At 37.7% G+C, this 26,705-nt stretch overlaps 1 protein-coding gene across 1 annotated transcript in view; it reads right to left on the reverse strand.

Moving 5' to 3' along the window:
• MRC1 (mannose receptor C-type 1) overlaps nucleotides 1-26,705 on the reverse strand; it is a 107,479-nt gene that overhangs the window by 3,446 nt on the left and 77,328 nt on the right. The window contains exons 22-28 of the mRNA XM_025892019.2: nucleotides 22,147-22,313; nucleotides 19,063-19,165; nucleotides 15,540-15,772; nucleotides 13,254-13,419; nucleotides 11,941-12,090; nucleotides 1,070-1,183; nucleotides 380-544 (exon numbers count right to left, since the gene is read on the reverse strand). Coding sequence (XP_025747804.1) covers nucleotides 380-544; nucleotides 1,070-1,183; nucleotides 11,941-12,090; nucleotides 13,254-13,419; nucleotides 15,540-15,772; nucleotides 19,063-19,165; nucleotides 22,147-22,313 — 1,098 coding nt within the window. The remainder of the gene's footprint in view (nucleotides 1-379; nucleotides 545-1,069; nucleotides 1,184-11,940; nucleotides 12,091-13,253; nucleotides 13,420-15,539; nucleotides 15,773-19,062; nucleotides 19,166-22,146; nucleotides 22,314-26,705) is intronic.

The following is a 26,705-nucleotide window of genomic DNA, read 5'->3' on the forward strand; positions in this document are numbered from 1 at the left end:
TGATTTATTCCATAGTAAATTCTGATTCCTCTCCAGAATCTTAATACCTTCTGGTTTGGTGGAGATGACAAACTTTACCCCCTTTCCTTTTATGCTGTAAGGCTTTATAAGCTGACTCTTCAAACCACCTGCAACTCCACAGTCCATATGCCTGGGTATCCCATCATAAATGTATTGATATATCTAAATCACTATGGCAGCTACACAGAGTTTGCTCCCACAGAGCTGCAGACAACAACTAATCACTAGGGATTCTTCACTTACTCAGGGAGAGAGCTTGCATGAGACCTGTAACCACATTATAATCCCATGCGTGACCCCTTAATATTTGAAAGAAACGATGGCCTGTGAACATAGATACTGCAAGGAAAATTCTTACTTTTTGGTCTTTTACAAATATATCCTTTGTAGGAAGAACAGTGAATATTATTCCAAAATCCAGAAGATGCGGATAAAGCTACACAATCATTTCGTTCACCAGAGGGATCGCCTGTGTTCCAGTTGACAAAGGAGACTGGATTGTTGTTTACCCACAGCCACTTTCCTGATGATCAAATGAAGTCAGTAAAAACAGAAGTTAAGAATCAGCCATCTTCAATAAAATCAACCTATTCATGCACAATTTCTAAGCATATTATTTTATACTACAATCAATAGTTGTTTACAACCAGACTTTTAGTATGCAAGATTACAATGACCAATTATTATAGAGAAAAAAACTGAAAAGAATGTGTTTCTTATATAGCTTTAGTTGAAAATTGATTCCTAATTAGCACAAATACATATGCTTGTCCTTCCCTTTTTTTCCTGGCAAAAGAAATTATTTTTTAAAGCTTCTTAAACTAACTTAGCTACACAAAACACTCCTTTAACCAATAGCCTTCAAGATAGCATGATATGTGAGTCATTTAAAATTTCAGTTCTTATTTTAAATGAAAGTATAAGTTTGAATTTTCAAACTCTTCACAAATTAATCATTATTTAAGGCAAGACTTTCTGGAACAGAAAACTTATTTTGCACAGAACACTTTGAAATATTTGTGATTAAATAATTGTTCTGCAAATTTACCTTCAACATTTCTGAACAATCCTATCCAAAAATTGGTTTTGCTTTGAAGTGGCTCTACTCGATAGGACAGAAAACTTGATTCAGCAGCACTTTCAATGGAAACCAAAGAGGAGTCTGCAAAGTATGAAAAAACAATGTGATGGAACTACATTTAAGTAACTAAAAATATTTTTATAATGACAGTATTGATAGTAATAGCAATTAAAATCACCCCAACAGATCCACCTAAGGGGAAGAATTTCAAAGAGTAGACATTTGACTTTTCAAAATTTCAGTTTTCCTTCTGAAAATATGACTGGGGGGAGCACCTGGGTGGCTCAGTCAGTTAAGCAGCCAACTCTTGATTTTGGCTCAAGTCATGATCTCAGGGTCATGAAGTCGGGCCCTGCCCTGGGTTCTGCTCTAGGTGTGGAGCCTGCTTAAGATTCTCTCTCTCCCTTTGCCCCTCCCCTTCTCATGCTCTCATAAAAAAAAAAGATTTGTTTTAAGCATAATTTTTGTATAAGCAGTGGATGAGCTGTGGCAAGACATGCAAAGACCAGTAGGACAATGTGCCTTTTTTTTTTAAACTCTGCTTTAATGTTTCACAGGCACTTGAAGCTCAACATGTACAAAGCAAAACTCATAAAATTCTTGCCTAGAAATCTTATTTCTCCTTAGCTGTTTACATATCAGCAAGCAGCTGATATGGCCTGTGAATATAGGTACTGCAAGGAAAATTCTTACTTTTTGATCCTTTACAAATATACCCTTTCCACTCACTCAAGCCCGAACATGAGAGTCATTCTTGACTTCTACCCTTTTTAGTGCCTATGCCCAAATTCTGTTGTGATTTTACTGTTTCAACAGTTGTCACATCTGTCTGCTTCTCTCTGTTTCTACTACCTCTACCTTAAGAATGGCCACTAACATCTCATACTCAAATTATTGCACTAGCTCTTGTGGTAGACAGAATCTAAGATGGTTCATTTTGATCCCTGCCTCCTGATATATAAGCATTTATATAATATCCTCCTCTTGAGTGTGGGTTTGGGTATAGTGATGTGTGTGTGTGTGTGTGTGTGTGTGTGTGCGTGAATTTTTTTTTAAGATTTTGTTTATTTATTTGACAGAGAGAGATACACAGCAAGAGAGGGAACACAAGCAGGGGGAGTGGGAGAGGGAGAAGCAGGCTTTCTGCTGAGCAGGGAGCCCGATGTGGGGTTCGATCCCAGGACACTGGGATCATGACCTGAGCCGAAGGCAGACGCTTAACGACTGAGCCACCCAGGCGCCACCGTGTGTGTGAATTTTTTAATTTGAGTACAGTTGACACACAATGTTACATTAGTTTCAGGTGTACAAATTAGTGACTTGACAAGGTTATATATTATGCTATGTTCACCACAAATACAGTTACCATCTGTTCCATTACATCACTATTATAATATCACTGCATTCCTTTTGCTCTGCTTTCATCCCCTTTACTTACTCATTCCATAACTCGAGGCCTGTATCTCTCCCTCTCTCACCTTTACCCATTTTGCCCAACCTTCTACCTCCCTCCCCTCTGGCAACCATCAGTTTGTTCTCTGTATTTATAGTTCTGATTCTTCTTTTTGTTTGTTTATTATTTTTTTAGATTCCATTTGTGAATGGAATCATATGGCATTTGTTTGACTTATTTCACTTGGCAAAATACACTCCAGGTCCATCTGTGCTGTCTCAAAAAAAGCACAATCTCATCCTTTTTTATGGCTGTGTAATATTCCATTATATATATATGTGTGTGTGTGTGTGTATATATATATATATATATACACACACATATATATATACACACTACATTTTCCTTATCCATTTGTCTATTGACAGACACTTAGGTTGCTTCTGTGTCTTGGCTATTATAAGTAATGCCACAATAAACATAGGGGTGCATATATCTTTTTGAGGCAGTGTTTTTGTTTTCTCTGGGTAAATACCCAATAGTGGAATTATTGGATGATATGATAGTTCTATTTTTAATTTTTTGAGGAATTTCCATACCGTTTTCCACAGTGGCTGCACCAATTTTCATGCCCACCAACAGTCTGTGAGGGTTCCTTTTTCTCCACATCCTCACCAACACTTGTTATTTCTTTTCTTTTTGATTTTAGCCATTCTGACAGGTGTGAGATGATACCTCATTGTGGCTTTGATTTTTATTTCCCTAATGATTAATGATGTTGAGCATCTTTTCATATGTCTGTTGGCCATCTGGATGTCTTCTTTAGAAAAATGTCTATTCAAGTCATCACAGAGTATGTCTTAACAAGGTTATGGTTCAGGAGGTAGCACAGATAGAAGGGTGGGTTAGCAGAGAAAATATGTACGATATATAATTAACATGTCAAACGGGGAGAAGACTTGTTTTAGGTGGAGCAACTAAAGGGGAGCATGGAGAAAACAGAATTGAAGATATTAAGAAGCATAGGATTTCAAGTGGAAAGAATAGAAAATAATTCCAAGAAGAGAAGGAATGAGAGAGGAGACAGAGAGGGAAGCATAGAGCTTCTTCAAGAACATGGCACACATGGGGTGGCTGGGTGAGAGACACTGGGGAGGGTATGTGCTATGGTGAGTGCTGTGAATTGTGTAAGACTGTTGAATCACAGACCCGTACCTCTGAAACAAATAATACATTATATGTTAAAAAAAAAAAAAGATAGCAGGAGGGGAAGAATGAAGGGGGGGAATCGGAGGGGAGAGATGAACCATGAGAGACGATGGACTCTGAGAAACAAACTGAGGGTTCTAGAGAGGAGGGGGGTGGGGGGATGGGTTAGCCCGGTGATGGGTATTAAAGAGGGCACGTACTGCGTGGAGCACTGGGTGTTATGCACAAACAATGAATCCTGGAACACTACATCAAAAACTAATGATGTAATGTATGGTGTTTAACATAACATAAAAAAAAGAACATGGCACACAGATCCCTGGATTCCTCCATATTTGGTTTATGATGATAGGATATAAACAAATGATGGATAGATAGATTTATCTACTGGGAAGAACTTAAGAGTATTAATAGGTGGCTCAGTTTGGCTGGAATACTCTGGTCAACAGGTGAAAAAAAGACTTGGGTTAGGCCTCTCTGCAGATGTAAAGAGATTGGTATTTAAGGTAGTGATAAAGAACACTTAGTTTCTTCAGGCAGCAGGATTAATTATTAATCCTGCTGTTAGGTATAGGACTGTACAAAGTAAAAAGAGAGAGGAAAACTGAAAGACTAGTTAGATTGCTATGGCATCAACATCTCACATTACATTAGGGTTGATTCAGTGTCAGCATTAGAGTTTATAGTAAATATCTATAGCTTTAAAATAACAACTAATATATTTTAAGCACTTTATGCCAGACATTTCACATTGTGCTTTACAAGTATGGTCTCACTAGAAATTTACAACCACCTTCTTAAATGAGCACTACTGTTACCTCACTTTATAGGTAAGGACCCAAAAGTACAGAGGGTAATTTGTCAAGATCCCAATGATGGGCTGAGTCATAGCATGATCCAGGCGTTCTGAATCTCAAAACCCTACACTTAACCATATGCCTGGATCCCATGTTACTGGGTCCTGGATGATCCCCTTGATGATTGTTTTTATTGCATGATTACGTATTCCACCATTTAACATATTTCAAAGATAATAACCCTTTCAAAATATTTGTGACACATTTTGATAAATGAGAATCATTCATCTTATTTATAGGAAAACATAGTCACCTAAAGTTGAAAACAAAGTTTCTCCATATTCACTGCAAGTTTTTTTAAAAAACACTTAGCAACATGAAGAGGAAAAATAGGTTTTTTTTTTTTTTAAGATTTTATTTATTTATTTGACAGAGAGATAGAGAGCACAAGTAGGCAGAGTGGCAGGCAGAGGGAGAGGGAGAAGCAGGCTCTCTGCTGAGCAGGGAGCCGGACATGGGGCTCGATCCCAGGACCCTGGGATCATGACCTGAGCCAAAGGCAGCCGCTTAACCGACTGAGCCACCCAGGCGCCCCGAGGAAAAATAGGTTTTAATTAAAAAATTCCAAAGCGGACTTTGGTGACACCATAAGGAATGGCAGAATAAGTGTCCATGGAAATCCTGTCCTCTACAAAAGCAGTAAGAACACTGACAAATTTCAGAACCCTAAACATTAATCAACAAGTTGTAACAATCCAGGAAGTATTTATCTAAAAAATAGTCTTTGGTTGAAGAGTGAGCTTCATGGTGTTTTGACTTGTTCTAATTTCATTGCCTTATCCTCAGCTTTCTGTTTACCTTAAAAACAAACAGCACCCAAATCACAGGGAAAACCAGCAGCCTAGAAGCCACCAGACTAGGCGGAATGGGGTTGGAGCTCTTTCAAAGTCCCAATTCAATTATTTTATCTCTCTGAGAGTTCAGTGGAAAGTCTCACTTGCAAAGCTTGGCTTTCTTTGTCCTAATTCAGAACCCAACTGTGTCAATAGCCTTCTTTCTGAGGGCACTTTTCAGAAACTTTCAGTGGCAACTGTCTAACATCACAGATGCCTGAGGCAGAGATAACAGGTGAGGAAAAGAGGGTAACAAAGAAAAAAGGCTTAAAAGGAAAAATGGGAATAAGCGGTCCATAGTGAGCTCCAAAAACCTTCAATCCATTCTTGGGAATCTAGAAGGCCACAGACGGGCACTGGGGCATGTACACACCCGGGACCACAGGCATGCTCATGAAAAATCCAAGGGACTCCTAAGCTCTCACCCCTGGCTGACCTTGAGGGTCTGCACAAACAGGAAGCGAGAACTAAGGCAGAGTTTTAAACTACTTGAATGAATGTGGAAGGCAGTATCTTCAGGCAGAGTCCCTCAGGAAAACCTGGGAGACTTATTGGTTCTAGGCATTTAAGGAAATCTGTTCCCAATCATTAGCTGACCACTAAGCTAGCAGTGACTGCAGTGACCACACATGAAAAAGAATACAAGCTTTACAGAATTAGTGAAGGAAAATCACTAAACCAGAAAAAAACAACAGATAGCAACAATGGCATACTCTGTGGAATGGAAAGAATCTCATTTCCAGAGCTGCCCATCATATTATTTAAAATGTCCAGTTTTCAACAAAAAATTACAGAAAATGCAAAAAACAAGAAAGTATGGCCCATACCAAGAAAAGAAACAGTCAATACCAGCTGTTCCTGAGAAAGCCACACCTTCGATTTACCAAAGACCAAATCAGCTATGTTAAAGAAATAAAGGAAAACATATGTAAAGAATAAAAAAAAAAGTATGTAATGTCTCACCAAATAGAGACTATTAAGAGAGAGATAGAAATTATTTTTTAAATTTCTGGAGTTGAAAATTACAATAATTGAAAGGAAAAATTTACTAGAGCAGCCTAAGAGCTGATTTGATTAAGCAAAAGAAATAACCAAATGAAAACAGGTAAATTGAAATTATCCAGTCTGAATAATGGGGGGGGGGAGAAAATTTACAGAGCCTCAGAGATTTGTGGGATATTATCAAGTGTATCAAAATATACATAATGGTTATCTGAGAAGGAAAAGACAGAGAAAGAAGCAAAAAGAATACTTGAAGAAATCATAGCCAAAAATTCTGAAATTTGATGAAAAACATTAATGTATACAACTAGGAAACTCCACATCTATCCAAGCTCCAAGTAAGATAATTGCAAGGAAATTCACATCGCAAACTGTCAAAAGATAGAGATTCTTAAAATCAGCAAGAGAGAGGTAACTCATCATGTACAAGAGATCCTCAGAAAAACTAACACTGATTTCTCAACAGAAAACATGGAGGCCAGAGGGCAGTGCACAAGATACTAAAAAAGGCTGGAAAAAAAATGATTGTTGACCAACTTTCTATCCAGCAAAACTATCCTTCAAAAGTGAGGGAAAAATTAAGACATTCTAGATAAACAAAAATGGAGAGAAACTGTCACAAGCAGATTTACTCTATAAAAATTCTAAGGAGAGTTCTTAAGGCTAAAATGAGAGGACACTTGACAGAAACTCAAATCCACATGAAGATATAAAAAGCACTAATAAAGGTACCTACCTAAGTAAAAATAAAAGACAGCAGTAATTTATTTTTTGTTTATAACTCATTTTTAAAACATGATTTAAAGATTAACTACATAAATTTAATAATTATAAATCTGTACTGATGGGCATACAATATATAAAATGTGTTTGTGTGACAATAACACAAAAAGGATTGTGGAGGGAATAGAGTTATATAAGTGCAGAAGTTTCATATACTATTAAAATTAAATTTATGTTAATCTGAACTAGATTGTTTCACATTAAAATGGCAATTATGAACCCCAGGGCCACCACTAAGAAAATAAACTATAACTAGTAAATAAATAACAAGGAAATTAAAATGTACACTAGAGATTATCTATTTAACATGAAAGAAAGTAGAAATGGAGAAATAGAGGAACCAAAAGACACAAGACATACGGAAGATAAATAAAATGGCAGATAAAAATCCTACCTTATCAATAATGACATTACATGTAAATGGATTAACCACTCCAATCAAAAAACAGATTGGCAGAATAAATTTAAAAATTAAAATAAGTAAATAAAAATAAAATTTTAAAATATCTCACTATATGCCATCTATAAAATACACACTTGAGATTCAAGATATACCATGCAAATAGTAACTTAAAAAAAAGTCGAAGTAGCTACACTGATATTGGACAAAATAAACTTTTAAACAAAAATTGTTGCTAGAGACAAATAAAGACATTTATAATGATTAAAGTTGCAACTCATTAAGAAGATATAACAATTATAGACATATATATGTAATATACATACATATACATTCATATGTTACATATAAGTAACATATGTGTATATACATTACATATATGTCTATAATTGTTATAGATGTGTTATATATAGATGTCATAGATTGTTATATATATACCTGTTATCTATAGATAGATGTTATATATTGATATCTATATAAATATAGGTTATATATATGTTATAAATAGATTATATATATACATATATATACACATATACCATGTATATACCTTGTATATATATATATATATACACACACACCTTACCCCATACACACACACACACACACCTTACAATAAAGTCCCCAAATAAATGAACCAAAAACAGGCAAAGAGGCTTCACTTGACTCAGAATTTAAAGCCAAAACTAATAGCAAGGGATGAAGATGGCAAAATAGTAGGTTCCTGAAACCCCCTCTTTCAAAGACACACCAATGAACAGCTACACATGGAGTAATCACCTCAGAGAAACCCAGAAACAAGCTGAGTTACTCTGACATGTAGGGTGACTGAGAATATCTCTACTTCTAAAGGAGTAAGAAAGGCTGAGACATACTCTCTCTATAAACCCTATCTCCAGTAGACCACCACATAATCAGGAGGGAATACCCAACTCCCAGCTTTTCCTTGAAGAGAAAAGGGTTTGGACCATACCTCTAGCACTCCAAGTTTTAGGGCTCCCACCTAAGGGACAGGCCACCAAACCACCTCGCTCTGAAAACCAATGGGGTTTGCAGCCAAAAGACCCACAGGACTACAGAAAACAAAGAAATAGTTCTTAATGGGCATGCGAGAATTCACTACAGCTATCCCCCCCAGGACTCAGGTAAGAGGAAACAGGAAAAATGCCCATTATTTCAGCCTTTTCTTGGAGAGGGACTGACTGCATACTTTACAACCCACAGCCCTGTGGTCCAGCTGCTAATTTGCATGCATCTAGGGGCAAGGTGTGACTTTCCATGGAGCCTGGGGTATCTGGGGGGGTACTTCTGCCACCTTTTTCCTCTGGCTTGCCACAATGACAAAAGCAAGTCACCAATATTTCTCTTGAAGGAGCATGTACACACACCTGGCTTATATACTTTCCTAGCTGCCACTTGAGGGTCCAGCTTCTAATCAGCCTGCATTTATATACTGACTGTGATTTTCTCCTTTGGAACATCATAGGGCCCTTGCACACCGTCAACTACTGGGAGCCACTAAAAAACAAAGATGGCAGCTTACACCATCACAAAAGTTTGAGAGACAAACAGGAGGTTGGGTTGGGTTGATTGGTGAGGTTCATCTCCTACATGACACCAGACTTTCAAAACTGGGGGAGGTGTTTGTTTTATCCAGTGTGCAGAAACCAACACAGAGAGTCCAGGAAAATGAAGAAAAAGAGAAATACGTTCCAAACAAAAGAACAAGATATATCTCCAAACAGATCTTAATGAAACAGAGATGACGATTTATCTGACAGTTCAAAATAACAGTTATAAAGATGCTCATTTAGGTCAAGAAAGCAATGTGCAAACAAAGTGAAAATTTCAACACAGAGAGAGAAAGAATCAAAAAGTACCAAACAGAAACCACAGGGCTAAAGAATAACTGAACTGAAACACACAAGAGTTCGTGGGATTCGATCGCAGACCAGATAAAGTGGAAGCAAGAAAGAATGGCCTCCAAGAAGGGCCAGTCAAATATACCCAGAGGAGCAAAAAGAAGAAAACAGGTGGCAAGTTCCTTGTCATTGTTCTTGGGATTAATCTCTTTTTGTATTTGACACCAAAAGCAAAAGCAACAAAAACAAAAATAAATAAATGGAACTGCAACAAACTAAAAAGCTTCTGCACAACCAAGGAAACCATCAACAAAATGAAAAGGCAACCTCTAGAAGGGGAGAAAATATTTGCAAACTGCATATCCTAATAGAGGTTTAAGATCTAAAATGTACAAGGAACTTACACAATTCAATAGCAAAAAAACAAATAACCTAATTAAAAATTAGGCAAATAGACCTAAATAGACATTTTTTTCCCAAAGAAGACTTAAAAATGGCTAACAGGTACATGAAAAACTTCAACATCACTAATCATCAAGAAAATACAAATCAAAACCACGATGAGATGAGGCATCACTTCACACCTGTTAGACTGGCTATTAACAAAAAGACAAGATAAATGCTAGCAAGAATGTGGAGAGAAGAGACCCCTTGTACACTATTGGTGGGAATCTAAACTGATACAGCCCCTATGGAAAACAGCATGGAGGTTCCTCAAGAAAATAAAGAGAACTATCATATGATCCAGCAGTCCCACTTCTGGGTATATATATCCAAAAGTGATGAAATCACTTCTCAAAAATATCTCTCTACTTCCATGTTCACTGCAGCATTATTTACAATAGCCAAGGTACAAAAACAACCTATGTGTCCATCAACAGATGAATGCATAAAGAAAATGTAGTGTGTATATATATATTTGTGACATATATATTTATTTATTTGTGACAACACTAACCATACTATTCTAAGGAAACAAGCCAGACAGAGACAGATGAACACTCCATGGTATCTCTTACATGTAAAATTAAAAAAAGAGAGAGCGAAAGAATGGTGGTTGCCAGGGACTGTGGGGCAGGGGGAGAGGGAGATGCTGGTGAAAGGGTACAATGTTTAAGTTATAAGATGAATAAGGTTTTAGGATCGAATGGATAACATGGTGACTATAGCTGATAATGCTATATTGTAAAACTGAGATTTGCCCAGAGAGTAGAACTTAAGTGTTCTCATCAGAAAAGAAAAAAAAAAGGGTATATATGTGATATGATGGATGTGTTAATTAACTTGATGGTGAGAATCCCTTCATAATCAAATTATCACAGTGTACACTTTAAATGTCTTATAATTTTATTTATCCATTATACCTCAATAGAACTGAAGGGGAAAAAAGCCAAAAAGAAAAAGAAAAAGTCAAAACTCAAGGTTGACTTTTGTTTTGTTTTTTTTTTAAGATTTTATTTATTTATTTGAGAGAGAGAATGAGATAGAGAGAGAGCATGAGAGGGGAAAGGGTCAGAGGGAGAAGCAGACTCCCTGCTGAGCAGGGAGCCCGATGTGGGACTCGATCCCGGGACTCCAGGATCATGACCTGAGCTGAAGGCAGTCGCTTAACCAACTGAGCCACCCAGGCGCCCCCACAAGGCTGACTTTTGAATGAATTTGAAGGAAATGAGAATATAGCTCTTGTATATATATATATCACTGTTGGATAAAGAACACTGACTAAGGGCCACCTGGGTGTCTCAGTTGGTTAAGTGACTGCTTTTGGCTCAGGTCATGATCCCAGGGTCCTGGGATCGAGCCCCACATCAGGCTCCACCTGCTCAGCGGGGAGCCTGCTTCTCCCTCCCCCTCTGCCTGCCACACCCTCTGCTTGTGCTCTCTCTGTCAAAGAAATAAATAAAATCTTTAAAAAAAAGAAACACTGACTTAGAAGATAATCAAAATGTAGTAAAAGAGTAATTCAGTAATTTTTTAAGTTGGATTTAATTAAGTGGATTTTTAAATGCATTTTGAAAAATTCACTTTATAACATTTTTATTTTGAGAGGAAAATTATCCAACCACGTCGTGTCTACTTGAGTTTTGTCTTGTTTTTCTTCACAGATAAGATAACCCGAGCTAAACGCTGTTCTATTAACAGTAAAGCAAAATGACCCTGGGTACCATGGAACTCAAGCTTATTGTGAGAAGAGGGGAACACAACACTTTGGACAACTGAGAATGACAACCCTAACCATTTCCAAGATTAGGGCAGAAAGTCAGAAAGACTTGTTCTGCAAATGATTACTTTCTACTGTAATTCTTGAAAATTTTGAGGCTACAGTGTTATCAATTACATTGGGGGGGACATGATGTTGCCCATTCTATTACAATATAAATTATGGAGAAAAATAAGTATCTTTACATTCCATATGATTTTAATGTACAGTGTTATTAGTATCATGGTAGTCTAGAATAGATGATGATGGGATTTCCTTACAGTAAATGTGGCACTTACCCATTCGAAGGCATTCCAGAGAGGCTTGACCCCAGTTTCTTGTGTATGAAGACTCAATATAGTAGCAGTGACCATGGAAAGGAATCCATGCTGTGTGTTCTGACTCTGGGCATCTGCCGGGCAGCTGTGGGGGTTCAGTGGCAGGGATTTCTGTTAATAAAAAGACATTTAAAATAAAATAAAACCTGAAGTTTCTGCAGTGTGATATAGTAGCAGCTAAGGAAAATTTTATCATCAATCATTATTTTTAAGAAGTTCTGATGGATCATTTGGATCTGCCATTTTTGTTATTGGGTGTTCTTTGTACTTTATCTTTTTGTTGTCATTTTAAATATATTTCAATAGACTGTATTCTGGTAGAGTAGAAATCAATCACAGTCATACTGAAGAAGGCAGATCTATAAATACTTACAAAGATGTTAGGTCCCTTAAAAAGATCACCTAAAAACAATTTGCAAAGGAAGCCCCCCTTCCAGACACGCTTTTCTGAAATCCTAACCCCTATTAATGCTTGTTAGCTATGACTGATGTCTGTGATAGAATGAAATGGGACACTTAAAATTCTAGGACTATATCCCTGTCCCCTTCTAGGACTATAGTCTAGGAAAGCTAAAACCATAATATCACTGATTCTGATTAATCTATATGCATTCTGATAAAAATTATTTTGATACAGATGTGCTGTTGATATAAAAGGTAATCATAATTTCCTGACAAATCTAACATCAGAGATGCAGAGGATAATTTCAATAATAAAAATTCAAAAATCCAAAAAAATGCAAATAAACTCTCACCCTGAAGAAAATTTTCTATCTCCATTATTGGATGGAGATAGAATTGGATTATTTGGATTATTTGGATCTATTTTATTTGGATCTCTACATATTTGTTTGGATCTATATATATTTGTTATTATTTGGATCTCTATATATTTGTTTATTATAAAGTCAGTCTTTTGTTCGGTGAAGGGATATGTTTTATTATCTTATTCTTTTTTTTTTTTTAAAGATTTTATTTATTTATTTGAGAGAGCGAGAATGAGAGAGAGAGAGCACATGAGAGGGGGGAGGGTCAGAGGGAGAAGCAGACTCCCTGCTGAGCAGGGAGCCCGATGTGGGACTCGATCCCGGGACTCCAGGATCATGACCTGAGCCGAAGGCAGTCGCTTAACCAACTGAGCCACCCAGGCGCCCTTATTATCTTATTCTTAAGACCTCCAAGACATGTTACTATTTAATAATATCAACAGTGGTATGTATTGGCTTATTGAGAACATTTCAAATCCCTTGATTGTCTTTTTTCTATTCAATTACCATCTGATCTTTTGCAGAGAAAATAAAAACTTTCATTGCAAGATGCTGTCTTCCAGTAGCCATCAGGATCTAGATAAACGCATGCTGATTTCAGTCTGGGCTCATCAGCAGCCCAGTTAGTGTACCTCATCCTCCATTTGTCAGTCCAAGCATACTCATTATTGGTCTGCAAGGACAAAAGCAACCATTAACATGGAGTCTTGTCTCACTTAGAAGACACCAAAAGAACCCAGTGAGGAGTAAAAGTATACTTAAGACTGTGATTTGACAAACAATCTTCAATATTTGGGAACAAAAAGGACATTTTATAAATCATTTCTACCAACTTAAATTCAGGAAATGTCACCTTTCTTTAAGAGAGACTCTTGAAGTTCCCCATAACTACATCCTTGAAAGGTAATTTGAAAAACACAGACTTAAAGAAACCTATGTCTTATTCTTTGAAACTCTTTCTTCACAGGTTTTCAGTGTAAAATACAAATTTTGTCTTCAGAACAAATAAAATATGTATTATATTACCACTGAAATAATAAAAATTAAGTAATTTTCATTGAACTTATAGACCTTGGAGAGAAACACTAATCTCTTCTGATCTTCTCATTGTTTAGCTTTTGAAAAAGTGCACATGCAAATGACAGGTGAGATCAGCTGGACAGGTGACAGGAGCCTAGGTGGCTTGCTTTCCAGTAAGGTGGTCTTTTAACAAATCATGATAGTAAGTTTTACACAGCTGATTTTTTATTCAATTTGCACACTCACTTTCTTATTAGATTTAGTAGAATGAATTTATGATCGCATAAAAATTAATAACATCAAAAATATTACTTATCAATAATATCCTTTAACAGCCTAAGAGAGATTTTACAAGTAATGCTTAAAAAACATATAGTATTAACGAGATAAATGAATTTTGAAATAATTCAAATAGTCCCCATTTTAACTGCATTATTTAATTCACCTAGCGAATTACCAAAGATTTAATGACAAATTCAAAAGCATGTGTTATCCCAAGTTAGGATTTTGTAGTATTCTACCACGTTTAATCACATAATGCTTACATAGTCATTAATTCCCCAGATAAAGGAAGATAATACTACTGTTTTAATTATAAATGTTGGTATAGTGGAAAAGCTACTTAATCTTTCTAAAAATAAATAAAAGCCTATTTTAAACGCATGAGAGAATTGTGACCATGTCTACAAGAAGAAAATAAGTGAACTATCAAGCAAATTAATCACTAAAAATAGAGTCAATATAGACATAAAAATGTCTTGTCTAAGTTTAATCACAGAAATCATTATGGAACCACTTACTTTTAAATGTTCACTTCCTTACTCGGGAATTACTCTGCACAGGAAGTGTACCTTTTGACCTCTGTAGCACAGCATTAGAAGCTCAATCAAATCTGACACCAACCTACTTTCCAGTTCTATCTCCGTCTGTCTTTTTCTCTCTGTGGTACTCCTTCTTTATGTGCCACCATCCCAAATGACATCTATAAAGCCCACTTTCTCTGAGAAGCCTTCCTGGTCTTCTTCCCTGACTCAACCCATCTCTTTTCTCTCATCTTGTTAGCACTTTTATATACCTCTTTTTGACATTTTCAATCTTGTCTCTTAGTTACTTGCAGATATCTCTATTTCTTCTATTAGGAAGTTTGCTGGCTGGCTAGTTAATAGATAAAGGATGGATGGACCACAGGGCATCAGAGAAGACTCATTATAGGGATATTTTGGCAACTTCATCACCACTCTTAGTTCTGTGCCCACCACCCCTGCCCCCCACGCCAATTCTCTGCCAACCTGCCTTTTTCTTTTATGGAACACAGAGAATTGACCGCAGTGAAAGTCTTCACACAACTTTAGGACTGATCACTCTAGAATGGCTTGCCACAAAAAAATAAAAAGTGTCCTCATGATCCAAGAACCATGCCCCTGATCTGCTTTCTTAATTCTGATGGCACAGTTGTAATGGGGACACTAGAGAGGAGTAAATTAATAAATAAAAATGTTTAGATGCAGAATCTAATTTTAATTCAAAAGCAATATTAAAGTTAATATAAGCTATATAAATCTTAGTTTGATTTCTGACTCATATCACTAGCTTGTTAGATCCTTGAAGGCGTCGGATCCTTGCAAGATTGGTCTAGTTCACCTTCACATCATTCACATTGCCCAGCACAGTGTCTTACATAAAACAAACGTCCAAGAGAATGAATAGAAAGAGAATCACGTTTAATCACAATGTATCAATCATGTCAAGTGACACATATTTTCAGCATCTTACCAAGTTACTGTTCAGGGCGATCCACACAGGTTCATTAAATTTTTGCATTTGCATCCATGCAAATGCATTACTATAGGGATCTAGAATGCTAGCAATAAGGGAACTGTGAAGCTTGCAATACTTCTCTGCTTCATGCCACTCTAACTTTAATTTCATGAGTGAATAGTTACTTTCACCATATTTAATAAAGCCATCTGTTGGAATTGTTGTTGGAGGATTAGGCAAGGAAGAGTCTGGAATAAAAAGATTCGTTTTCATTAGCATTATCAATAAACATTACTCTGAGTGTTAATGGTACACTTTACTACCATATCTCATACATTATAAAAATAATCAGAATAGCATAAATCTAAACCATCGGGTGCTAAAAATATTTTCATGAGTCATTTCATACCGAAAAACAAAGCTCTGTTTTTTAATCAGTATGGCTGGTTGAATGAAATAATTTCCAAACTGTATTTAGACCATTAATATAGATATGTAATCAAGTTTCTAAACTAAAAAAACCCCAAAAACCAAAAAATAAAAAAAAAACCCAAAAGGCTTGCAAATTCAATGAGATCTAGTATCTGAACAAAAGAAATTTTAATCCCATCAAGTTTAGTTTAGAAAGTTTAATCCCATCAATTAAAGAATATCTATCATTCTGTCATTACTAATCTTTATTTTACCACCTTGGTCATATTTCAAGGTCACCAACAGTCTTCCTCCCCCTCCTTCATCTGTTGCACCCTCTCCATAAATTTGCATCTCTTTGTATCTATTTGACTCTACGTTTTTTTTTTAAGATTTTATTTATTTATTTGAGATAGAGAAACACAGTGAGAGAGGGAACACAAGCAGGAGGAGCAGGAGAGGGAGAAGCAGGCTTCCCGCTGAGCAGGGAGCCCAACATGGGGTTCAATCCCCGGACCCCGGGATCATGACCGGAGCCAAAGGCAGATGTCTAACAACTGAGCCACGCAGGCGCCCCTTGACTCTACGTTTTAGTAACACACCTGCACCTTCGAGAGCCTGCTTTAAGTTTTGGCATGAAGCCAGACACCCGTCCTGTGTTCATTTAACCCTTATCCCAGGATCAGGCTTTCCTCCTACTGATGATTGCCTACGCCTTTCAAGCCAGGCCTCCCATATCTTGACCAAACTGACTCAAGGGCTGGAGCCTAAGACAGAGTGACTTTGGCTTTCTGAACTTTTTTCCTCAGTCTTCCAGTATGGGTTTCTAATGGCTACTGTAGGCCCACCCATCCTTTGTGCCACTTACTGTCAATACCCCAAAAAAGAGTTTCTTTCTGTGTCCCTTAACGGATGCCCTAAAGTGAGAGGTTAGCAAATGACAGCCGGAGGGTGAAATCTGGCCTGTTGTCTGATTTTGTAGCCAATGAGCCCAGAATGTCTTTTAAATGGCTGACAAAAAAAAAAAAAAAAAAAAAAAAAATCCAATAATACTTTGTGACATGTAAACATTGTATGAAATTTAAATTTGTGTCCATAAATAAAGTTTTATTGGAACAGAGCCACGTTCACTTGTTTACATGTTGTCTCTGACTGCCTAGTATCCTGTCGAGTAGTTGCAACAGAGAATGTGTATTTACAGCCTAAAATATTTACAATGTGTCTCTCTACAGAAAAAAATTGCCAACTCCTATTCTAGGGTTCTAGATTCCTTGCCTACCAATTTTGTCTTGGTTAATTCTCAGATGTGTTCCACTATATACCGACCTAATCTACCATCTACCTTGTTCTGTCACTATCCCAATGCCAAACATGCTTTTGATTACGCCTAGTATGGTAATGACTTTATTTCAGCAAGGGCAGCTTCCCCTTTCTTCTGCTGTTGCTGCCACCTTGTGTTGGTAGAAGAATATCATTAAACCAAGAGACCCAGACCAGCACCCTTCACATGGTACAGCCTATAGAGACTGAATAGTCCTACCATTTCCCAACTTGGGGAGGTCTGGGTTTGTCTCAATACCTGTGGAAAATTTGGGGACCACTAAAAGTGGCAAATGAGGCTTAAGGTAAAGCTTAAAAAAAAGTTTCATGGAAGGCTATATGCAATTAGGAAACAGCTCATCTGTCTGATTGGTTATTTTATTAAAACATTCATAAAACAATTATAAGGAAAAACTAAAATATTGAGGGGTTATTTTCAGGTGGTTGGATTGTAGGTAATTTTTTTCCCTTCTTTATGCTTGTCTGCGTTTTCTAAAACATCAACAAAGAACATGTGTTACGTATTTTTTAAAATGGTGGGTTTATATATATATAAATATATATATAAATAAAAACATGAACGTATAGGTGAATGATGATAAATATTTTTATTTTTAATAAGCTTTTATTAGTGGCAAATATTCTACTACTTATGTTTATAATAGGAAGAAAAAGATTTTCAAAGAGCTTGTGGGTCATCATTCACTCCTGGAAGGATACTTGCTCCTTTTACTCAAAATATGGGCACAAATGGCATGTGTGCATTTCTGGTGGCCTAAGATTCTGCTGCCATAGGACAGAGCATAGAGGGGAAAGCAACAGGTCCTGGACCAGCTTCTGAATTAATGAAAGCTTAGAATTTCTGCAGTACTTTTCAGTCATCTGAAAATACCTCAAGTGATTTTCACTCATGGTCATGAGTTGACCTTAGTTCCCTGATTCCCTAGAAAGTGTAGAAAAATCGGTTTGATGCATTAGAACGAGTACCTTCTAATTCAAACTCTAAGAGCTGTTCTCAGGATGAGAGCAGCCCACCCCACTCTGCACCCTCCTCTCTAAACCACCTTTTAATTTCTGGCCCTCTTTTTGTGTAGCTAGACATTTGTATTCTTCTTTCGCTGGAGACTGAAGTACGTACAACCATAATCTGGACTCTCAGTAAATATGCACATTTTCTGTTTTATTTTTGTTTAACCATAGGGTGTCCTAAGATACAAAATGAAACACAAATCAGGTGTCTACATTTTTAGGGGTGCCTGGCTGGCTCAGTCGGTAGAACATGCGACTCTTGATCTCGGGGTTGTCAGTTCAAGCCCCACGTGGGGTATAGAGATTACTCAAAATCTTTAAGGAAAAAAGGATATCTACATTTTTAAAGGCAGAGAATACAGAACCAATGAGGCATATATGATGATCTATGCCAAATGTTCTCACATTAGGCAAACAGAACCGAAGTATTCTTACTGTGACATTTTTAAAAAGGTACAGGTAGGCGAATGTCCTACATTTCTTATGAAGTTAGAAAACGTTCCAACTTCAAGCATAATCTGCACAAAATTTTTTGGTAACGGATGAAGGGGTACACTCATGAATAGTTTCTAGGAAAAAAAAAAGAGCCTTTTGCTCTTTCACAGGCGCACATGGATTGAGTTGAGAAACAATGTGCATGGGAATGGTCATTCTTTAAATAAAATTTTATGTTTTTAGAGCAGTTTAAGGCTTAGAGCAAAATTGAGAAGAAGGTCATTTTTTAAAAATATATTAAATAACCCAACTCTATGGGCAGGCGAGGTTTGGTAGAACTTACCAGAAAGTGTCTGGCATATGTAACCTCGTTTACTGTCACACGTGTCATCCATCCATTTTCCTGCATCCCTTGATTTCCCTCCAATAATAACCACACAGTCAGCCTGTACATTTGTGGAGAAAGAAAAATAAAAAGCAGTGTGAATCAATAACTGTTTAAATCAATTCATTAATAAGCCAAGAAAATCCCTCATGCTTAACCACCAAATTTAAAGATCATCCTAATTCATTTATGGTCACTTTCAATTCATCCTTACTTTTCCATGCAACCGCTCACACTTTCCAAGGGAACCTCTCCACACTGAACTCTTGCTATTTTTAATTAAAAATCAGATAGATTTGGATAATTTTAGAGACAGGTCTGAGAAACTTTGCTATCAGAAATGGTATAACTCTCTACCAAAATTTAACAATCAAATGCTAGGAGAATACAGTATCTTCTCCATATAAATTCTCATGATTCAAACCCCAAAACAGGTATCCTACTGTTAAAGAGAAATAAGTATAATCTATATTTTTTCATTGCTAATTTAATGTATATAAGTACCATTATGGATTCAGAGCAAATTGCTGGTGTGTAGCTAGAAAGTTTCACATGTTATTTGCAATTTTCCAGGGAAGTATGCCAGGTTGGTATTTTTTGTTGTGAATATGTTTGCAGTATCAAGCTTCCAAAGGACAGTCTATGAGCCAAAGCAAGTAAAGAAGTCAAGAAACCTGCCCCTGCCGAAGTTTTCATCCAGTGTCATATGAAGATTTTGATTTATCATGTGTTGGGCTTCTTTAACCCATTGGTTCTAATAATTATAGCTCACACCTATAATATCTGACATTGTTCTAAGTACTATATACATATTAATTCCTGTAAACTCACATCCATCCTTAGTGGTTGGTCCTATGAGTATGCCCATTTCACAGATGAGAGATCTGAGGTGCAGGTTCACTGAGGCACAGGTTAACTTGCCCATGGTTATATAGCTAATAAATAAGAGTTAGGATTCAAACCCCATGCACACAGTCTCCTAGCATAGACCTTGGCCACTGCACTATCGTGCTTCTCAGCAAGTGAGGAATACAAAGCATGCTGTGAGCAGGAGTGCTCCCCAGGAAGGGTTTCTTGTTGATAAAGAGCCACAAAGGAAGGGAAGATTGCATATTATCTTGAATGGACAGAACGACTGGAACTTCTCTCCCAGGCAGTAATGAAGAGCTATGCCAGCACGCAATGATGCCGAGCAGAAAGATGGAAAGAACCCCCCATCCTTAGCTTGGTCTCCGCATTCCCTGATCCATGGTTGCAATGCCTTTGCAACCTCCCTGCCTCCAGCCTCATTATCCCATGAACTTCAACTCCCGGGAACTCCCAATCCTACATTTAGATGCTCCACTCATTCCCATCTGCCTTCTTAGCTATTCTTATCTTCCATTACCCTTGCTTATAGTCTGCGCTCTACTCCAGAAAACCTGTGCAGAGCAAGCAGGTTTCCACCACAAAACCCGTGTGAAAAGTTCTCTCACACTCGCTTTATCACACTGCATTGAATCCTTGTCATTTTCCAAGTCCTGAAATTGTAACAACACAGTATGTGTGTTTTGATTCTATTTTTGAGAAATAAGCTATTTTTCATGCACTAAGAAAAAGTCTAGAAATAAATTCAACAAAAAATTAACAGTGTTTTTTTCCCTGGATGGTGAGATAGCAGATTTTGCTTTTGTTGTCTCTGCTTGTCTTTCTGTTCTCAAAACAAAACAAAACAAAACTTGGGCAACAATAAAATTTTTTTGCTTTACACAAAATTCACCCCTCATCCAGAAATTTTTCTAAGCAAACCTCACCTCACTCCATTCTACTTTAACTTCTTCAGTAAGTTTTTAGCCCTCAAGAATGTAATGAAGATGCAAGAATTTCTCCACAGAAAATCACTAACCCATCATCTAAATGTATCTACCCTAACAAAGCTAACCCAATTAACTATCATAAAGGCACCATTTTGATCAGATCATTTTTCTGCTCTAACCTTTTCTCACTGCTCATCTGACAAAGTCCAAACGCACTCCTGGGGCAACTAAATTTCTCTAAATTCTGTTGTCAACCTTTCAAAGTTTACTCCGACTTCTTTTCTGTATAAAAGCCCTGCTATATCCCAAGTCATTTACTCCTGCCCACACCCACCTGGTACCTTTTTCTTGAACATTTTATTCACCTTGCCCACTTAGCATGGTCTTCCCCACCCCACATACCCAACTTTCCCGATCATCGTTTTAAACCTCTTGAGGAAAAGACCCATAGCTGAATTTTTTTTTCTCATATTCCTTCTCTTCATCAAATGAAAGCCTCCCTAAGTAAGTATTGACTGGTTAGATCAGGCTATCCCACAGTAAGCTTCTTTCCTCCTAACTAATACAGGGCTTTATAACTGATCCTGTCATCATATACTTGCATTTCTTCTTTCCTGTATCAGACTTGCTGTCTTACATAAACGTAAGCTTCTTTAAGGTCAGAACAAAATCTGCCGTTTCTTCATGTTTTTCTCAGTGCCTAGTGTGGTGTTTAACTTTGACTGGCTGGCTGTGAATTGATGCAAGATTAAAAGTACTACAATAATGACACACTCATCTGTCTCTTAGGTTAATGTATGAGAGCACCTAGCTCTGTGTTTGGCACATAGTAAGTATCCTACAAATGGCAGCTCAATCATGGTAACTTCTATCTTTGGAAGGAGTAGTTGCTGTCAGACATACAGCCCTAATACTACAAGCTTCAAGAATTCAGAGGCAGGTGATGCAAATAAAATTGATAACTCTGGGTTCAAGTGTACCTCCTGACCACAACATAGACCCAGATTGGAGCTGGCTTTCCCATCCCTTGAGACCTCCATCACCTACCCCACAAGTTGAAGAGTTTGTAATTGAATTTATACCCTTCTCTCAAGGCTGGCTCAGTCTGAAACACTTAAGATCTGCAAGAATGAACCAGATCAAGGAGAACTCTGGTAGATGTTTCACAGAAGATGAATCACTAATATGCAGCCAATAAGCAGCAGGCTGACAGTACACGGAGAGTTGACCTGAAACTGATATTTACATCTTCATAGGAAAGACTGCTCCTTCTTCCGCCAGGATAACCTTTCCCCCAGTTTGTATAATGAACTCCTCGCCCATCCGTCCAAAGGAACGTGTGCTCTGAATTCACATCATTCAGCCCAGTCCAGGCATTAAAAGTGGAGTCCTTCATATGATAGGTAAGAAATGCTGAAAGAAAGTTCCACAAGATAATTTTAACCTTTGGGGGAAAATACTCAAAATATGGGAAAATATTCAAAATACATATTTGTAAAATACTGTGTATGTAATTAAGGTCTTTATTATTATTTAAAACCACTTATCATGAAAACAAACACATTCTAACCTTAATATCACCTTATCACTTCAGTTCATACTTTGGAAAGTTTCGTATAATAAAAGTCTAGGTTTTATCTGGGCCACTACAGACAGCTGAACAGACTGGGCCGTGCCCAGGGGCAGTGTGGACCTGGGACAAGGGTGGCTGAGTCCATCCCATGCCCCGCATGCCATGTCATACACCCCGGTCTGGGCTGTGGCTGCCTGCCATCCTGCAGGAAGTGGTACAGTTTCTAATTCACACACACTCATCCTATGAGTTAGCAGGTGTCCTGATTCTTTCAATAAGATAATCTGATCATAAGAACTAGGGGGCAAATAGGGCTCTTAATCCAGAAAAGGTCTAAAAATGAAACCTACTTGTCAAAACAAGAAGCATGAAGCTGTAAAGTTATCGCTATTTCGGATTTCCCAACCAAGAGAGCTACCCAATTGGAACTCCCTCTGGGCAGCAACTGCTAAGGGGTCAGCAGCCATCCCACCCCATGTGCCTGGACCAAGGGGGAATCCTGACACTAAGCACTTGCATCATTAGGAGAGAAGATATAGAAAAATGCAGAAAATGTAGAGCCAGCGTGGCCTCTTTCTTTCTTGCCCGTTCTGTGGCAGAGAGGAGGGTGGCAGATATCCAGAAGCTGTAAAAGGCTTCAATGAACACGTGCCCCATCCCCTGTCTACTTGGCCTTGCACACGCCTCCCACACCAGCCGACTGCCTGCCACAGCTAGCAACCTCGTCTGCCAGGAGCCGAGGATGCCCAGGTGAATGAGCACCAACTCAACAGAACAATTTCCAAACACTTATGCTGTAAGGATAAGCATTCACCCGACTCCTGAATGCAAATAGGATACGGAGTGACTAAGCATCTGGGTTACTCAAAGAAAATGCAAAACAGAGAGAAGCCCAAAGAGACACAATCATCTGTTTATTCTTGAAACAAACAATTCCATGGAAGGGCCATGGTTACGTGTTTATTCTCCTGCTAGAGTAGCAGAGGAAATAACCGCTCTGCTCGGAGATCTGCTTATTTCTCAACTAAAGTTAAAAAAAAAAAATTTTTTTCTTTCAGCATTTTTCAGAGGGAGAAGAACATAGCTAGATATTTATTTTGGTTTTGTTTTATTTCCTAAATAAGATCTTAACTTTCCCCATCCCCAAATTAAAATGAATGTGGAAAAGCCCTACCTGCCAATATTTCAGCACTGACTTTTTTTTCTGCCAACAACCACAATAAGAATTCAACGACGTGTGCCGGGTTTGCCAGGAATAATGTTATTTTATCTGAAAATTGTTTCCTTCTGCACATCCCTATTACCCAGATTCTAATTTTGTGATGCCAGGAATCAGCACTTTGTGGTTAAGAGAAGAAATCAATTATTATGTTTCTCTGTTGGGTAGCTAAGTCCAAAATGTGGTAGGCCAGTTAGAGAAATATGAATATTCTATTCTGAAAATGTTTCTATTGTGTGCTATGGTTTGACCCTTTTCTTTCAGGGTCTGGCAAGTTGCTGAACTTGACAAAAGCTCTCAGTAAAACCTTGGTTGATTTACTGCATCATGTGTTCCAAGAGAACACATGGCTGCATTTATGTAGAGGAAACATTTGAGAAAAGGCCATGGAAGGTTCCTGGGTCTTTCTTCTTTGTAGATTTTCTGAGACATACTATGTTTTCCAGTAAGTGATTTTGGAAGTCAAAGAATCTCAAAACCAGAAGGGAACTTAGAAATTATGCAGTTCCTCATTTCCCTCTTAACATCTCACATAAATTCATTCATACAAATATTTATTGAACATCTTTCATGCTACGTACCAGTCTGTGTGACTCTATAGCACCCGAGAACTTTCCAACGTAATAATCATTTTCACAGCCCTTTAGAGAACTCACAAAGCAGCTCATTTAATCAGTTCTAATTGTTTCTTTGCCTCTTTGGTTAGATTTATTCCTAGGTATCTTATGGTTTTGGGTGCCATTGTAAATGGGATCGACTCCTTGATTTCTTTTTCTTCTGTCTTGTTGTTGGTGTATAGGAATGCCACTGATTTCTGTGCATTGATTTTTATATCCTGCCACTTTACTGAATTCCTGTATGAGTTCTAGCAGTTTTGGGGTGGATTCTTTTGGGTTTTCCACATAAAGTATCACATCATCTGCAAAGAGTGAGAGTTTGACTTCTTCTTTGCCAATTCTCATGCCTTTTATTTCTTTTTGTTGTCTGATTGCTGTGGCTAGGACTTCTAATACTATGTTGAATAGCAGTGGTGATAGTGGACATCCCTGCTGTGTTCCTGACATTAGGAGGAAGCTCTCAGTTTTTCCCCCATTGAGAATGATATTCACTGTGGGTTTTTCATAGATGGCTTTTATGATATTGAGCTATGGACCCTCTATCCCTATACTCTGAAGAGTTTTGATCAAGAAAGGATGCTGTACTTTGTCAAGGGCTTTTTCTGCATCTATTGAGAGGATCCTATGGTTCTTGTTCTTTCTTTTATTAATGTATTGTATCACATTGATTGATTTGCGGATGTTGAACCAACCTTGCAGCCCAGAGATAAAAGCCACTTGGTTGTGGTGAATAACCCTTTTAATGTACTGTTGGATCCTACTGGCTAGTATTTTGGTGAGAATTTTTGCATCCATGTTCATCAAGGATACTGATCTGCAATTCTCCTTTTTGATGGGTCTTTGTCTGGTTTTGGGATCAAGGTAATGGTGGCCTCAGAAAACGAGTTTGGAAGTTTTCCTTCCATTTCTATTTTTTGGAACATTTCAGAAGAATAGGTATTAATTCTTTTTTAAATGTTTGGTAGAATTCCCCTGGGAAGCCATCTGGCCCTGGGCTCTTGTTTTTTGGGAGATTTTTGATGACTGCTTCAATTTCCTTAGTGGTTATAGGTCTGTTCAGGTTTTCTGTTTCTTCCTGGTTCAGTTTTGGTAGTTGATGCCTCTCTAGGAGTGCATCCATTTCTTCCAGGTTATCTAATTTGCTGGCATAGAGTTGCTCATAATATGTTCTTATAATTGTTTGTATTTCTTTGGTGTTGGTTGTGATCTCTCCTCTTTCATTCATGATTTTGTTGATTTGAGTCATTTCTCTTTTTTTTTTTTTAAAGATTTTATTTATTTATTTGACAGAGAGAGACACAGAGAGAGAGGGAACACAAGCAGGGGGAGTGGGAGAGGGAGAAGCAGGCTTCCCACGGAGCAGGGAGCCCAATGCAGGGCTTGATCGCAGGACTCTGGGACCATGACCTGAGCCGAAGGCAGACGCTTAATGACCGAGCCACCCAGGAGCCCTCATTTCTCTTTCTTTTTGATAAGTCTGGCCAGGGGTTTATCAATCTTGTTAATTCTTTCAAAGAACCAGCTCCTATTTTCGTTGATCTGTTCTACTGTTCTTTTGGTTTCTATTTCATTGATTTCTGCTCTGATCTTTATTATATGAACAGACATTTTTCCAAAGAAGACATCCAATGGCCAACAGACACATGAAAAAGTGCTCAACATAGCTCAGCATCAGGGAAATCCAAATTAAAACCTCAGTGAATACTACCTCACACCAGTCAGAAGGGCTAAAATTAACAAGTCAGGAAATGACAGATGTTGGCGAGGATGCGGAGAAAGGGGAACCCTCCTACACTGTTGATGGGAATGCAAGCTGGTGCAGCCACTCTGGAAAACAGTATGGAGGTTCCTCAAAAAGTTGAAAATAGAGCCACCATACAATCCAGCAATTGCACTACTGGGTATTTACCCCAAAGATACAAATGTAGGGATCTGAAGGAGTATGTGCACCCTGATGTGTATAGCAGCAATGTCCACAATAGCCAAACTACAGAAAGAGCCAAGATGTCCATCGACAGAGAATATGTATAGATAGATAGATAGATAGATAGATACAGATATAGATACACACAATGGAATATTATGCAGCCATCAAAAGGAACGAAATCTTGCCATTTGCAATGACGTGGATGGAACTGGAGGGTGTTATGCTGAGCGAAATAAGTCAATCAGAGAAAGACATGTATCATATGACCTCACTGCTATGAGGAATTCTTAATCTCAGGAAACAAACTGAGGGTTGCTGGAGTGGTGGGGGGTGGGAGGGATGGGGTGGCTGGGTGATAGACATTGGGGAGGGTATGTGCTATGGTGAGCACTGTGAATTGTGCAAGACTGTTGAATCACAGAACTGTACCTCTGAAACAAATAATACAATATATGTTAAAAAAAAAAAA

This window comes from Callorhinus ursinus, unplaced genomic scaffold (assembly GCF_003265705.2).
Source record: "Callorhinus ursinus isolate GAN/ISIS: 27379988/994484 unplaced genomic scaffold, GSC_fseal_2.0 scaffold63, whole genome shotgun sequence".
Classification (NCBI taxonomy): Eukaryota; Metazoa; Chordata; class Mammalia; order Carnivora; family Otariidae; genus Callorhinus; species Callorhinus ursinus.